The sequence below is a fragment of the Epargyreus clarus genome, unplaced genomic scaffold, assembly GCF_041222505.1.
Source record: "Epargyreus clarus isolate Ecla_fem2 unplaced genomic scaffold, WU_Ecla_fem_2.2 ptg000032l, whole genome shotgun sequence".
Lineage (NCBI taxonomy): Eukaryota > Metazoa > Arthropoda > Insecta > Lepidoptera > Hesperiidae > Epargyreus > Epargyreus clarus.
In genome coordinates this window covers 502,016-519,020 of record NW_027332237.1, presented here as the reverse complement: position 1 = coordinate 519,020, position 17,005 = coordinate 502,016, and the positions used below count along the sequence as shown (strand labels likewise).

Sequence of the window (17,005 nt, the reverse complement as noted above, 5' to 3'; positions counted from 1 at the left end):
CTCACACTGCTTTGAAAAATGGCTTCGAATTAGTGGTGACGCTATACATATATCACATCCAATGTAATGAATTATGAAAAACTGAAGGCTCGTACGTGCTCTCTAATAATCTGATATATCAGATTTATTAATTTACCGGCATGTTTTTTTTTAAATAAATGCAATTTTCATATGATTATATATTTTTAAAACTTTTAATGTTTTATAACTTCAACAGCGATCCAGGATACTCGTAACACCATCTATCGTACACTACCAACAACCAATACCAACAACACCAACAATACCAACAGTTTGTACGAATTCAAAAATATTATTGAAGGTATGTAGCGGCAATTCTCGTAAAGTAGCGCTATCTACCAAACTGTGATTCAGAGTACACCTAGCGCCATCTATTACCGAGTTACGACATTGCATCAATCTTGTTACTGATACCATCTGTCGTGAAACAACGAAACTATGTACAAATATTCAGAGTATACAGCCCCATCTCTCGTCAAGTAACAGTTTCTATCAAACCACAATTCAGCATACACCTAGTGCCATCTATCGCCAAATAGCGACATTGTATCCATCTATACAAGTAACGCCATCTATCGTCGAGTAGCGCCAAACTAGCAATCAAGCCGGAGCGATCCACGCGTCGTACACTTGTTGCCAGTCGATGTGTTTGAAGTACGGATGCTGTTTGATCTCCGCTATCCCGGTCTTGCCGGCACCCAAACGTTCCGCGGGCTCGTATGTTAGTAACTGCAAAATAATTTGAAGAGGATTATGGAGAATGATTTTATAATAAACTAGTTGACACGGCAAACTTTGTACCGCCTCAAAATCTATTTATCAAATATATTTCATATAAAATATAGCGTATGTTACTCGTAGATAATATAGCTTTTGAATGGTGAAAGAATTTTTAAAATCGGTCCAGTAGTTTTTGAGCCTATTCATTACAACCAAACAAACAAACAAAGTTTTCCTCTTTATAATATTAGTGTAGATTAATAACAAAAATAAAGTGTAATGTGTTATAATATTTAAAAAATAACTAATACGTTACACGTAACCATTGTTAATAGACATACGAAAATAATAATTATATGTCTATTATTTGTAACATTAATTTTTTTTTTACAAGAAATAAATATTAACAACATCATATTACGTATGTATTTCCAGTTTAGTCAACAACAGTCAAAAGTATCAACAATTTAAAACTAAAAGAAATTAATATTGTTAAAGTTAGCTTACCTGTGTTAATAATGATTGTACTTCAACCGGCAACCCATCGGGCAACTGTAGTATCGTGTGACTTGTGAACACACTGCGGTGGTAGTGTGATAATGGCTGGAAACAAACAAACAATCCTTACTACTTGTAATATTATAAATCCGAAAGTAACTCTGTCTGACTGTCTGTCTGTCTGTCTGTCTGTCTGTCTAGTTCTCTTCTTCACGCCTAAACCACTGAACCGATTTTAATGAAATTTTGTAAAAAGATAGTCTAAAACCCGAGAAAGGACATAGGATAGTTTTGATCCCGGAAATCCCACGAGAACTAGGGATGGCGATCTAATATCGATTAATCGGAGAATAGATCTTTTGGACCACAAAGTCGATTATTTTAATCGATATTAGTAAGGATTGAATCGTAAACTATGCATTTGATCAAGTGATGATCTTTGGCAAAGTTGTTGTCCATGAGCCCACGAAGGTTTCGGAGTTGGTACGACCAATTTTCGCCAGATGGCGCTACTGTCATTCCAATGAAGGTACGAATTTTCAGTTTTATGTATGTTAGTATATTATTTTCTTTTAAACGCGGGCGAAGCCACGGGCAAAAACTAGTTGTTTACTAGTTTTTGCCCGTGATATACTAAAAAACGTGAAATTACATACACATTCATATTTATTTTAGACTAGCTGTGCACCCGCATTTAAAAGAAATTACAATTAATAGCCTAAATCCTTTTGGAATAAATTACCTAACATATTTAACAAGATTTATTCAATTTGAATGTATACTTCTAGAGATTACTGCGTGCAACCAAACAAGCACTTCTGTTTTATATTAAATCAAAATCAAATCATTTTTTTTTATTCAAAATAGGTTCTTTACAGAGCACTTTTTGAATGTCAAACTACCACCCACGCTGAATAGGTGGTAATTATCTTTTAAAAAATCCTTTTCCTTTCATTTGCCACATAACATTACTTCCCACAATTTGATTCTAATTTGATTTGATTTGATTATAAGCGACACTGTCAGATAGTGGAATAATATAGAGGGTGTATTTCTTTTTCAAAATTAACTTGTTCGATCCCGGCCAGAGAAAAACATATTTTAAAAAACGAATGATGCAGTTTTAGTTTTTATCAAAATCGGCCTCGAATTTCCTTTCAGCATTTTTCGCTAATCCTTATAATTTCGTATTTGCCCCTGAAGGCCTATTTGAAAAATTTACCCTGTATATGCATATATTTTTTGAAAATATAATTAATCTTAAAGTTTGATGAAAACTGGGTATTTTTTTAACCTTTCGATAATATTATGTTTTTCACTAAAAAAAATCAATTTGTAATTCTTTAATATCGTCATCACACATATTTCATACTCACCACTCCACACAGCAGCTCATACATAACCGCCCCGAAGCTCCAGAAGTCACACACCCTGTCCAGCGCCCCGTCCCCCTCCACACACGTAGTTGTGTACAACTCCGGCGCTATGTACATGTCTGGTGTGTCTGTGTGTCTGTGTATCATCGCTAGTGCCATATCCACACCGGGGTAGTATAGGAAGTATGTGAGGATGATCTGTCCGCGATCACCTAGGAGAATGTTCGATGGGTTTAGATCCCTGGAAAAAATATATACAAATTGTTACACAAATTTATTTAAAATAATTATTATAGAAGCAGCAAATAAACACATCTAATCATAAAACATCAGTAAGTTGTCAGCTGAATTTAAACCATTTTTAAGGTTTCATACTTTTTGAGTACGAAACCTTAAAAATGGTAAAAATGGATCCCTATTATTAAGCCACCATTGTCTGTCCTTCTGTCATAAGGCTCTATCTAAGTGATAGTGAACCATAATGGATAGACAAAGTAATATAAGAAATCGTTACTTTTTGGCGTTTTTCGCTTTATTTATTAAATCATAATAGGTAGACAGTTTGAATATTTGCTCGAGAACATAACAGCTTTACACTGTTTTATATAAAGAAGAAAAAGTGTTACATTGCTATTGCAATTAATCACAAACTCCCGTGTAATTATAAAAATTTCTTTGTAACATTTTTTCTACTAATGCCGCCCGATAATCCACAAAAAATACCAGTAAATATCTCCTCAAATACTACAATTGGACTTGAAACAAGTACATAATGAACTCACCTACAAACAACACCACAATTGTGCAAGCTCTCTAAAGCTGTTAATATCTCCGCTCCCCATTTACATACTGCTGATGGCGGCAACAAATCCCGAGGGTTTGGTGTTAACTGGAATATTGAAACGGAATAAAAATGTTACTGAAAACATTAAACTGTCACATTTAGGTAATATATGAATTGTAGGTACAACACTTATTTTACGAAAAAAAATCGAAGAATCACTTTTTAAAAATATATGAATTTTGCGTAACACTTACTTTATGAAAAAAATTCGAAGAAAACATAAAATCAAAATATTATTATCATAAAGTTAATATAACTAAGCATAACATTAAAACTGAAGTTAAATTAAAGTTACATTGATAATTAACATTATCAATTTACTATAAGATGAAAGAACATTTCTGAAATGACATTTTTGCATACGTTTTGTATTTGATTTGTGGCCCTTCAATGGGGGGTCCAAGGTTCGAAACCAAGGATACACCTTCGATTTTAAAAATGATATGCATAATATTAAAAATAAATTGTCACTTGCTCTAAGGGTGAAGTCGAACATCACTTGGGAATCTACGCAATTAAGTTTTCTTTATTTCATTGTATTCTGGACACTGACAGTCATGTATTACATTACGACATCTTAAGCTAACTTAATATATGTTATCTAGAGTTTGAGTGCCAACAATTTGTGTATTAAAATACATTAGACAAGTTTTTAAGTTATTAAATTGTATCTCAAGGTACATTTTAGTGTGTTTTAGTGTGCGTATGAAAAGTTCTAAAAGGTATGTGAAGTCTACCAATTCATATTTGGTCAGCGTGGTGGATTATCACTTTATAACCAAACCCCTCCCTTTAAGAAAGAATATGTGCCCAGCAGTGGGACAGTAATAGTGTAAATACGAACTTCAAAATTCCACAAATCATTTAAGCTCTCAAAAAACATACAAACAAAATTTTATACATATATAAAACTTTAAATCATAATCAGTTAAAAATACGTACCCGTCTACACCCAAGCGTGTTAACTCTCTCCGTATCTTCCCTCTCGCTCTGGCCGCTATCTCCGTCCCTCTCCGCAACACCCAGACCCACACCACTCCCCCCCACTTCACTCAACACTCTATCAACATTCAACAACAGTTTCTGAGAGTTCATCACCAATTCATTCACCGACACTTCAACATTATCTAACTTGTCCACATTTTTATTAACACTGTCCAAATAATCCGTATTCACTTTCAAATTAGCTTCTATATCTTCTGTTATATTATTTTCAATGTCATTTTTCTTTGCAATCGGTTCGGAGAACACATTTTCCAAATTTACTTGTCTTGCTGGTGTGTTTGGTATTGAATTAGCATAATTCTTTATATATTCGAATAGTTTCTTTCCTGGGGCATAGGATAGTATTAAAAAGTATAGATGATTCGTTTCTATGAGAGCATGAAGTGGAACCATATAAGGTATAACAGTTGGTAAAACTGGTTGTCTTGTTTCACTTATCCGTTGTAAGAAAAAGTCGTCGAATTCTGTTAAATTATTCGGTATTTTTTGTACCACCTGTAATAGATAGAAAATATATTTGTTTTAATGACGTTATATTAGTTGTTTTGTTAAAAGATTGAAGAAAATTAAATCAATTATATGTGTTATTATAGTGTTAATTGTATAAAATTTGTAAATTTCATAGATTTTTTATTCCAAATAAACAAAATGATTTTGTTTGCGTGATTCATAGTATATTGTTATTTTACAATTTTTTATATTTTTGATATGCCTTAGTAAATAGTTAATAAGTATTTAATACAAATTTTATTCATAAAAAATATAAGGTGTTAACTTTAAATCTTCAAATTATTAGATATACTTATTTCACCCAAAAAAATAAAAAGCCTAAAACTTCGGATTAACTCAGGACACAATCGGATTACTTAAAACCCGACGTTACGGGTACAACTGGGAACGAAATCTTTTTTTTTTTTTTTTTTTTATATTGTAGGAGTAGCAGACGAGCATGCAATCCACCTGATGGTAAGTGGCTACTGCCACCCATGGACATCTGTAATCAACCCCAGATAGGATTAGATATTCCTACCTGAGGTCGGCCACAGATGCGCCGCTACCCCTGAGGACTAAGCTGGAACGCCTCGGAAACGTATGTCTCCTTTACCACAAATCTATAGTTACGGACGGACCTTCGGACGCGACCCGTACTTTCGGACAAGACCAATATTTTCGAATGAAATTTCGGACACGTTTTGTAGTTTCGTACGAAACTTCATCTCGGATCCGTACATTCGGAGAATACTTAGGGAACGACTCGTACTTTCGGACGGAACTTAGGACATGTTCCGTAGGTTCGTACGAAACTACGGCTTCACCCCGCACTTGCGGACGAAACTTCGGACAGGTTCCGTATTTTCTTACGAATCTTCGGACATGACCATATTTTCGGAAGAAACTTCGGACACTTTCCGTAGTTTCGTACGAAACTTCGTCCCGAATCCGTATTTTCGGACGAAACTTCGAATTTCTAACACGCAAAAAACCTGAATTAGCAATTACCTTCATAGCGTAGCAAGTTTGATCCCCATCATGTAATACCAGCATAGTAGCTGGAGCCAATACACCCAGTACTCTGTAACAAGCCAACTCATCGGTAGCTCGCCGTACCATCGAAAGTGGTAGTGGCCAGTGAGTCCTTCGAGATTCCTCTTGCTCCGGTAACACCTGTGAGAGAGATAGAACGATGGTATAACAATACGTGTGGGAGCGAGAGAGCACGATGATATGATGCAATGTTATATGACACGATTTTGCAAGTGATAGGGACCGCTGTCACATAAAAATGTTACAATGATATCACATATTAAAATTTAAAAATGGCCTTGACCATAATCGACGACAGATACTCAAATAATTCGTGTACAGTTGAACCTACGAGAGTTTGAAACATTTCATTCAAAGTTGATAGGGCCGATAAAGTTTAACTGAGAAGTTTTTATTTCTAAATAGGAGTAGCAGACGAGCTGCCGAGTGGCTGCTGAGTGGTGGACTGCATGTCCACCTGATAGTAGCTACTGCCGCCAATGGACATCTATAATTAACCCCAGATAGGGTAAGGTATTCCTATCTGAGGTCGGTTATAGATGCGTCGCTACCCCTGAGGACTAAGCTGGAATGTCTCAGAAGCTCCTATATTATTCTAGACTTTTATATCGACGGGTCCTACATAAACTGATGCAAGTGCGTTTTCACAACTTTACAATAGAGCGATTTGAATGTTCTAATGCGTGTAACTTTAACATTATTCACGTATAATGCAGTTTTTTTCCAAAAGGATTCAATTATACCATTTTAAAATTTTAACTATGTACGTTGAATAATGTTAAAGTTACACGCATTAGAACGTTCAAATCGCTCTACTGTAAAGTTGTGAAAACGCACTTGCACCAGTTTACGTAGGACCCGTCGATATTATATAAAAAAAAATAACCACAGAGAGTTCGACCACCTGAAAATTACCATCTTACCACTTAGATTTATTTAAAAATACACATACTCACACTCTGTTCAGCATCACACAAGTAATTGTTATAAATGGTTTCAGCATACGACAGATACTTATTTGTCTTCTCTTTAATAATTGCCCGTCTCTCTTGGTTACTGTCCACTGAAAAGAAACATTATTATAAATAAAATAAATATACATTTTATTTAACATATACACATGCATATAATTTATGCTTAATTATTAAATTTTTTTTTTTTTGAGTTACAAAATTCGAAAAGTAGAAAATTTTACAAAACGTGAGAGATACAACTTTACGTGAGAGTGTTTTTTTCAAAAGTATTTATTTCGAAAATACGAAATAATTAGTTTTATCTTAACAAAAAGGAATTCGGAAAAGTATCGCCTAAGAGTAAATATAAGTCAAGGCAAAACAGTTAAAACATTTATGTTTCCTTTTATCAACAGATTACTTTTATTTTTTATTTTCTTTGATACCTATTGACTAGCTTTACAGCTTTATTATTGATAAAAATAAAAATATATTAACGAAAAAAAACTGAAAGATTTGCAAAAAAAAATATTACGGTTGAACTTCCATTGGACTTCCTCTAACCTAACCTAACTTAACCTACATAAGTATATAAAATGACACATTAAACTGAAATTATAATAAAAAATCCACACAAAACAAATACCTCTTCGTTCCCGATCATACGCTTGTAAATACGCGGAAATGTACAAGAAATCCATTGCAAAGATAAACAACCAACATTGAATATACACGATAGCACCGTGCGGGTGTCGTCCGAGCACTGAGATAAACTAATGACCGATAAAGTAAATAGTTGATAAAATTTATACTTGGAATATAAAATAAATAGAGAGCGTCATACGATTAATGTGTCTTTTGTGAGCTCTGTTCCGGATTTTAGGGTTCCGTATTCAATGTGTAAAAACGGAACCGTATTGCTTAGACTCCACTGTCTGTCCGTCTGTCACAAGTCTTTTAAATCATACTAGAAAGTCACTTGTATTTTTTACAGTGTTTATTACTATGGCCGCTATAACAATAATACTAAAACTAAAATTTAAGAAACCATTTCCCCACAACAGAAACCGCAATTTTTCGGGATTATTAGTTTATCTTTTGAACTGTACTAGGAAGGCAGTTTAAATTTTCATAATGCTTTTACTTCTATGGTTGTTAATTTAAATACAATAAAAAAAATACATGAAATTTGGGTGGAACCCTCTGTGTGCGACTTCGACTCACACTTGGCCAATCATTTACGTTACCTGTTAAAAAACGTCGTCTGTTTAAATAATAATAATTACTACCTTAACTTTATAATAATTTTATACGTCAGTGATGACAAAATGCATAGTAGTGTATTGTCAAATATGTATATTCAAAGCATTTCAAAATAAAATTTGATTTGAAAGCGTCTTCTGCATAATTCTATATCATCCCATTTTAAATTTAGATTTATACGAGAAAAATATGTCAACAGGGCGGATCATATCACCAGACAACATATTTATAGGCACTATCTACTTGGGATTTTAATACATAAACAGACAGTTTTCATATATGAATATGCCATGTTGACTTTTTTTGCAAAATGAATTTTTTCGATTCCCGGCTAGGGAAATAGATTTTTAAAAATCTGCAGTTTTATTTTTTTTGAAAAATTGGCCTTTTTGGTTATTTCTTATACTTCCGAATTTGACCCTGAAGGCCCATTTGAATAAAATATCCTGTATATAGAAAATCGCAAAGGTACTGACAGTGCTAGAGATCAACGCAAAGCTGAAACCACTGAACCTATAATCCTGAAATTATGCGCATAGGTTCTTTGTATAGCGTATATTAGCACTAAGATAGGAATTTTGGAAATTCTACCTCTAAGGTGGGTAAAATAGGGGTTGAAATTTTTGTTTTAAAATCCGTCAATTGTGAACCAAATGCTATGAAATTTTGTATTTGGCGTTCTAAACAGAAATAACGAAATAACTTTTCACCGTTTTTAGAAAACCAACCCCTTAACGCCTGAAATGGGGGCCAGTGAAACATTTTATTATATTATTGTTTCATTTTACAATATCGCGTATATAAAATCGCGGACAAATACCAGTGTAACATATTATTATTATTATTCCACGGATTATCGCTAGAATAGCTTGGTTACCCGATTTATAATATTTATTATTATTATTATCTTCCCACGAGGAAAGTACAATTGTATTTCTTATTATTATATTTTGGTTCACACAAAGAATGTAATGATTTTAATTAAAGCCGAAAATAAATTAAAAGTATTTAATACAAAATCTCGATATTCCAATTTAAATTACACTGTATATTTATTTATAATATAGGAGTAGCAAACGAGCTTGCAGCCCACCTGATGGTAAGTGGCTACTGTCGCACGTGGACATCTGTAATCAACCCCAGATAGGATTAGATATTCCTACCTGAGGTCGGCCACAGATGTTCCGCTACTAAGGTCTAAACTGGAATACCTCGGATAAATATGTCTCCCTTACCACACCCTTCAAACCAGAACACAATAGCGCTTAACACTGCTGTTATGAGGCAGAAATAAGTGTGACGGGGGTGCCGCCGAGTTGAACCACAGTGGGTTCTATCACCTTCGTTTTATAATGATATAATACTTACATTGCACACCAATCAGCATTTTCTCAATCCCAGATTTGTAATACTCAAAGGCCCTTTGATAATCCCCTGTATTTTCACATCTCGCCGCCAAATTCAATAAATAACCCGCTTCAAAGATATAACTATCTTCCGTCTTCGTCTTACTCTCTATGTTAGAGAGAGACGGCATGCTCCTCTTACTATACAACGATAATCTCGAACTACTCCTATGTGAGTCATCGTATGAAGATTCATAGACAGTAGAGTCCAAAGACAAAGTGTCAACATCAGTGTTGCCAGTTTTCGGCATAGTGTGGTAATCCTCAAACTTAGAAGTAGACGGTGCGTCGAAATTAATTAAATCTGGCAACATTGATTTACTTTTAATACACGATTTACTCTTATCTATTGTAATTTTGTTAAGCTCGTCGTAGAAATCAAAATCGACGCTTATTAATGAATGGATAGATTCGAAGCTATCTGAGATTGATTTTTTGAGTGGTTTTGGCGATTCCCGTATTTCGACATCCGCTGCTTCGTATATGGGTATATGTGAGACGTCTAGTTCTATGGGGTTGTCTATGGTTGTGCTCGGAGCGCCATCTATCGGAGTTTCTTGTACGCTTCGGGCTGGAATGAATTAAAGTTATTTTTAAGAAAGTTATAAAATATTTTAATGATAGGAAAATGTTTAAACTAAATAAGTATATGAACATATATAATATTTTGTGATATTGTCTGTCTGTCCGTGTGTCTGGTTTGAAGTGCTATGAAATATTCAATATATACCATGGGACACTCAGCAACCTTAAATAATGTTACAAATATAAATATACAGAACTATATTTCTAAGGTGGTAGAACCACTTTGTGGTTCGACTCCGGCGCCACCACCGCCACATCTATTTCTGCCTAATAACAGCAGTGTTAGGCGCTGCTGTGTTCCGGTTTGAAGGGTGTGGTAAGGGAGACAGACTTTTCCGAGGCGTTCCAGCTTAGTCCTCAGGGGTAGCGGCGCATCTGTGGCCGACCTCAGGTAGGAATATCTAATCCTACCTGGGGTTGATTACAGATGTCCATGGGCGGCAGTAGCCACTTACCATCAGGTGGACTGCATGCTCGTCTGCTACTCTTATATAAAAAAAAAATACAGAACTTATGTTCTGGTGCAAAGGAGCAATATAATATTTACTATAGGTAAGTACCTATGAAATGAAGTCATTTATTCATTTGTTCAAACCATAAACAAATTAAAAAAGGTATTTTTAAATAAAAACTTCATACTTAGTAAATTAATTCACCTAATATTCATATATTTCGCATGATAACTTCATAGAACTATATAAGAGCTAAATAAATAATTGAAAAATGTAATCACACACCGTCTTATAATTCCTTACCTCCACAACACGCCATATTTCGTAAAAAATTGCAAAAAAAACTTGAAGAGAAAATACGTCACTGATTTTAAAAACTAACTAAAACTCAATTACAAATTTATCTTCAAAACAATTTCTATATTTTTAAAAAGTATTTTTAAAAGTTTCTATCTCTTATTTAACGAATTATCGAATTATCCTAAACTCGAAATTACTTTAAAATAATTATCAATACTTTTCATACTGGCATTCATTATAAAACACCATAATTTTATTAGAACACACGCAATATACAGTCAACTATACCAGAGAATAGACGCAACTGACATTCTAGCCCTTCTTACCTAACTTCACTCCTATGGTTTCATGTTGTCATGTAAATTGTTTAGTATCCAATTGTATTATATAAGAGATATTGTAGTAAGTCTTCGTGATATGTTACAAGGGAAAATAAATTACAAAAATATAGTTCAAAACTAAGGATACCTTTGGATTCCATTTTTTTTAAATATAATATAGGAGAAGCAGACGAGCATGCAGTTCACCTGATGGTAAGCGACTACTCCCGCCCATAGACATCTGTAATCAACCCCAGATAGAATTAGATATTCCTACCTGAGGTCGGCCACAGATTCACCGCTACCGCTGAGGACTAAGCTGCAACGCCTCGGAAAAGTCTGTCTCCCTTACCACACCCTTCAAAGTGGAACACTGCTGTTAATTAGGCAGAAATAAGTGTAGTGTCCCCAAAATACAACCACAGAGGGTTCTGTCAACTTCAAACTTATTCATGCCATTACTTATCAAAGTCTTATCTGGAGTTGATTGCAGATGTCCAATGAGATTGTACGGCAGTAGTCACTCTTAGATGGACTGCCACTCATTTAGTACTTTATTATATGTCATCATCATCATCATCATCAACGCATCACTGTCCCACTGCTGGGCACGGGTGTCCTCTCAGAATGAGAAGGATTAGGCCATAGTCCACCGCGCTGGCCAAGTGCGTATTGGTAGACTTCACATATCTTTGAGATATTTATTTTTTATAAATCTCTCTGATATGCAGGTTTCCTCACGATGTTTTCCTTCACCGTTTTAGCAAGTGATAATTATTTTCTAATACGCACATAACTTCGAAAAATCCGAAGTGCGTGCCTGGGATTTGAACCTCGGACCCCTCGATCGAGAGGCCGAGTTTCTTAACCACTAGGCTATCACTGCTATTATTATAAGTAAAAAACTAAAATCAAATGGTATAGTGATGACTTACCACTATGTGTAGGGCTTCTGGTGTCATCATCGGAGGTTTGGTACTCCAAGGGCGGAGTCTCCTCTATAGGCAGGTGGAGAGACGACCTAATTGCATTTATTACACCTGTCTTCGGCTCTGGTTCAGGGTAGCCTGTCTATAACATAAAATTAAATTAATTAAAACAACTAAATATAAATAAAATCAAATACATACTAGAATCTAGGGCATATATCTGATTTTTAAATCATAGAAAGTAAGGATTAGAAATGTATTTTAATTCTTACTTGACTGAATATATCAACAAACAAATAAATTTTAATTTTATAAAATTTAACTTTTTTATATATTTAATCATCATCTGATATTTATTACGATATGAAACCTTATTGGCTATAATCACTGAACCCTCAAAAATTAATCAATCGTTTTCCTACCAAAGATACACATATTAACATTTCATCATAATATTGTTATTTCCAAATTTCAATCCCTAGTAAGCAAAAATTGGATAGATTAAATAAAAAGCTTACTTTTTTTTTTTAATATTAAAGGAGTAGCAGACGAGCATGCAGTCCACCTGATGATAAGTGGCTACTGCCGCCCATGGATATCTGTAATCAACCCTAGATAGGATTAGATATTCCTACCTGAGGTCGGCCACAGATGCGCCGCTACCCCTGAGAACTAAGCTGGAACACCTCGGAAAACTATGTCTCCCTTACCACACCCTTCAAACCGGAACACAGCAGCGCCTAGCACTGTTGTTATTAGGCAGAAATAGGTGATAAAACCTATGTGATTAAATTATATCAGTGGCTACCAAAAACCGGAGTTAAAAATGGCGGATTTGAAGGTACTTATTGCTTACCTGTAGAAAATTGACAAAATCTGTACTTGTGAAAAGCAATCTATGCTCCGCTACAAATTCCAGTAGGGTTTTTATTGATTTTGCCCTCTCCTCTATTATCTGCAAAAAGTAAATAATACATATTTGAAATGCGTATGTTTAACATACTGATTTTTACTAGGTTCAACCAGGCCATTACCTATATTCATTTTGTTAGATATAAGTGGAGTTTTAAGTATTATTGTTATGACCGTAACTTCCAAAACCTAGAGATTCCTATCATAAGGGTATGAGTGAAGAGTAGTAGCAATGATAGTCAAAAGATTTGCAATTCATCATCAATATCGAGAGGTTCATGGTTCGAATCCCAAGCACATGTCTCAAATGAAGTAAGCTCATACCTCAAAAGAATACGAATAATAATTTAAATGGTAAAGGAACTCTATACACCTGAGAAAAAAAAAGTACTTTTGGGGTTCCTTTTTGTCTACAAACTCTATATTTGATCAGTGTGGTGGACTCTGGCCGAAACCCTTACTTTGAGAGGTACCTAATTGGTTGATGACATAAACATATTATTTTTAAAGTACTCTTTATTGGGAGGATAGGTGTAAGTTGAAAGAAAAATTATTTGCACTTAATAAATAGGTACTACTTTCAATATAATATCTTCAAAACAATGATTATTCAACTCTTATAAGGTTATCTTATCAACCCAACATTTATTGCAATTAAGGAAGTTATAAGCAATGATTCATTGTTAGAATATGGTGATATAAAACACTAGAAAAACAATAACACCTAACATTCATTTGATATATTCTGAAAAGGGGTTACATCCATCAATCCATCAGCCCTCATAATTCTAATACTGGACATTACCCTCCTCTATAGAGCCGTGATTAATGTACTTTGTTTGAATTTTGGTTTCCGGAATAATAGGACTGTTAAATAAAATACTTCGGATACTACTAGTGATATCCTTATTTCTTACTAAGTCTTGTAAAGGATGAGAGACTTACATGATGTACATTTGAATTAAATATATTCCGAAAGGTATAGTTTGATCTGGCAACCTCTGCTTCCAATTTCTAGTGTGAAGCAGATCTTATGTTTCAATCAATTTGCCCATTTCCTATCATAATACTAGGGGGTACGCAATAGACAGCCTTAACTAAGCCTCTTGCTTAACAGTTATTCAGTCAGTGTAAGAAAGGTTTAGGCCATCGTCCACTACGCTGACCAAGTGCAATTTGTAGACTTCACACACTTTTGAGAAGTTTTTATCTAAAAACCCCTCAGGTTAACCCACAATGTCATACGTCGGGTATGACATTGTGGGTTAACCTGTATATTTGCACGCCTTAAAGGCAAAATAAGAGGATATAATACGTTGTCTTAACACCTAGTGATCCTAATTTAGCAAATAAAGATTGTGATTATGATTATGTTTTCCTTCATTATTATATCAAATGATAATCAATATCTTATACACATATAACTTTTGATAAATCTAAGATAATGACTTGGAATCCAAATTAGTATTCCTTAATATTCTAACGACTAGGCTATGATTTTTTTAAGTCAGTGTCAGATAAAACAAATTAAAATCTTACATATACAAATTCAATCTATTCAAGTTTACATCTAATCTATTAAAACACAAATCTCACATTTCTATTAAACAATACCTCTTGCTGAAATCTCTTGAAGAAGCTACTCTTAGCCAGAGTAGGGAAGGTCCCTCGTAGATGTAGCCCCGAGTGTAAGGATCTCATGCTCTTGTGCAGTCTCTGCACATCACTATACCTCTTCCAGACTGACACCACTGTGACTGCTTCTGGCGACTCCAGGGGAAACAGCTGGGGAGTAATAATAGAAATCAGATGTATAATTTTATAATGCTACAATAGCTATGTAAGAAACGGACTATAGGCTGAGTGATTATTTGACTGATAAAACAGTGTGGTCTGAACTAGTTCCAGCTCTACATGTACCATAAGGTTAAGTTTGACATTGTATAAAACATTTATTTTTTAAAAAGATGTGTTATGGAGTTTCACTTCCATGCCACTTCTTCTCCAAAATGAAACACCTTGTGAAGTGGTGGTAGTTGTACTGACATTCAAAAAGTGCTCTGTAAAGAACCTATTTTGAATAAAAAAAATATATTTTATTTGATTTGATCAATATAGAAGTTGCTACTGCCTTGCCATGTTAGTGGCTACTGCCCCCCATGGACATTTGTTAATTACCATAGAAGATAAGGGTTCTATCTGAGATCACAAATACAGGTAAATATCACTAAATAGTGATATACAAAAATGGTAAAGCACTTTGTGGTTAATACTAAATGCACCATTGCCACACCTGTTCTGCTGATGTGTTCTGGTTTGACGGGTGTGGTAAGGGACTAAGGGAGACATACTAATCCCAGGCATTCCAACTTAGTCCTCAGAGGTAGCGACGCATTTGTGGGTGACCTCAGGTAGGAATCTAATCTTATCTGGGATTGATTACAAATTTCCATGGGCAGACTTATTACAGGCGTTTCAACTTAGTCCTCAAAATTAGCAATGTATCTGTGACTGAACGTAGGCAGGACTTTATTTTTCTGGTATTCATTGAATATGTCCTTGGGCCAGAGTGGCCACTTACCATTAAGTGGACTGCATAGTATTCACTTGTTACTTTTATCAAAAAAAATTACATATATTTGTGGCACACAATTTTCAAATTTTTTGATGATTTTTACAGATTTTTTGAAAAATGATACTAAATTTAATTTGTTCTATGGTTACAGCCCCACAATAGGTTTCCATGTTTGGATATTATGAAGAGACAGCATAAGGTATCAGCTTTTGTTTGTTACTACCATATTATTACATAAACTAATTTTGATTGTAATAATACTCCTAAGTATATAAAATATTATATATTTCTTCCTTTACCTCATACTACCAAGAACATACCAATGATTAATGAAAAATATTATGCAATTTTAATATAACGATGCATTTTTCCTGTTACCAATATTTTGCCTACATGTAGTATTTTTTTCTAGAAAATCCTAATTACAAAAAGTTCGTAACAGTTGTACACTGTGATAAATGAAATTCAAGGTGAAATCGAAAAGTAATATATTCATTTACACTTTACCCTAAGGTCATTTTAACTAAAGGGGGCACCTATTTGGAATTCATTTTCAATTGAGTTAACAATAACTTATTTAGACCTCAACATAGCTTTATTAAACAAATACTTACAACTGAAGTGATTTTATAGATCGTAAATCCATTTTTATGTTTCGCAGTCTCATCTATTGAGAACCGGCGAACCCACTTATCGCGGACAGACATGTCTTATTTATACGTTTATAACACACTACACATAATTAAACACGCAAAAGGATCGTTAAATAACTGACACACATAGTTGAATCGATATTGCAAGTCTCCAAACTCAATTATTATGCTAAAAAGTAACAATGATCTAACAAAACGCAATGAAAAATATACAACATAACATGAAGTAGAAACGTCATGTACACAACACCATAAAGTATTGACAGACAATAAAACTTCGCACTTTGACAACTGACAGAAGCTTAGTGACATGATTGACACAAGTTTAATGCTACTAGTTTAAAAAGTATACGTGTACTATTTCGATTGGATTGGTAAAAACGATACATTCACTTTGTAGGATTATAGTTTAAGTCCGTTTTTCACATGAGCACTTTATTAAATTATTTATTCTATTATTGATTTCGTTACCATACGAGAGCATTCTTAGTACACTTAAATTTTGAAAACAATCATCGTGTAATTAATCCCAATCAATCACAATGGTTCTGAATTAACTAATTTATCATGTTAAAACGCCCCATGAATTAACCCTTCTAATGCACATCGGTACGAATACAAATTTGTATTTTTAAATAAGAATTTCTT

At 34.1% G+C, this 17,005-nt stretch overlaps 1 protein-coding gene across 3 annotated transcripts; it reads right to left on the bottom strand.

Moving 5' to 3' along the window:
- Positions 1-286: 286 nt before the first annotated feature.
- Positions 287-16,593, bottom strand: LOC140755068 (ribosomal protein S6 kinase-like 1). 3 transcript variants are annotated; one of them, XM_073090254.1, is made up of 12 exons: positions 16,319-16,593; positions 14,744-14,914; positions 13,074-13,172; positions 12,224-12,359; positions 9,594-10,202; positions 6,966-7,072; positions 5,965-6,129; positions 4,402-4,959; positions 3,398-3,504; positions 2,616-2,856; positions 1,249-1,344; positions 287-750 (listed from the first exon to the last, which is right to left on the bottom strand). In XM_073090254.1, the coding sequence occupies exons 1-12, from the start codon at positions 16,409-16,411 to the stop codon at positions 622-624; spliced, it is 2,511 nt and encodes an 836-aa protein (XP_072946355.1). In that variant the 5' UTR covers positions 16,412-16,593; the 3' UTR covers positions 287-621. The 3 variants fall into 3 exon arrangements, with proteins under 3 accessions (XP_072946355.1, XP_072946357.1, XP_072946356.1); XM_073090256.1 differs by lacking the exon at positions 9,594-10,202; XM_073090255.1 differs by lacking the exons at positions 12,224-12,359; positions 13,074-13,172; positions 14,744-14,914; positions 16,319-16,593 and adding an exon at positions 10,972-11,335.
- Between the last annotated feature and the right edge of the window lie 412 nt (positions 16,594-17,005).

Coding starts and splice junctions, on each gene's coding strand:
- LOC140755068 (XM_073090254.1), bottom strand. CDS start 16,411: ATGTCTGTCCGCGATAAGTGGGTTCGCCGGTTCTCAATAGATGAGACT. Junction 7,073..9,593: donor AATGCTGATTGGTGTGCAAT/GTAAGTATTATA, acceptor GTTTCTTTTCAG/TGGACAGTAACCAAGAGAGA. Junction 4,960..5,964: donor AAACTTGCTACGCTATGAAG/GTAATTGCTAAT, acceptor TATCTATTACAG/GTGGTACAAAAAATACCGAA.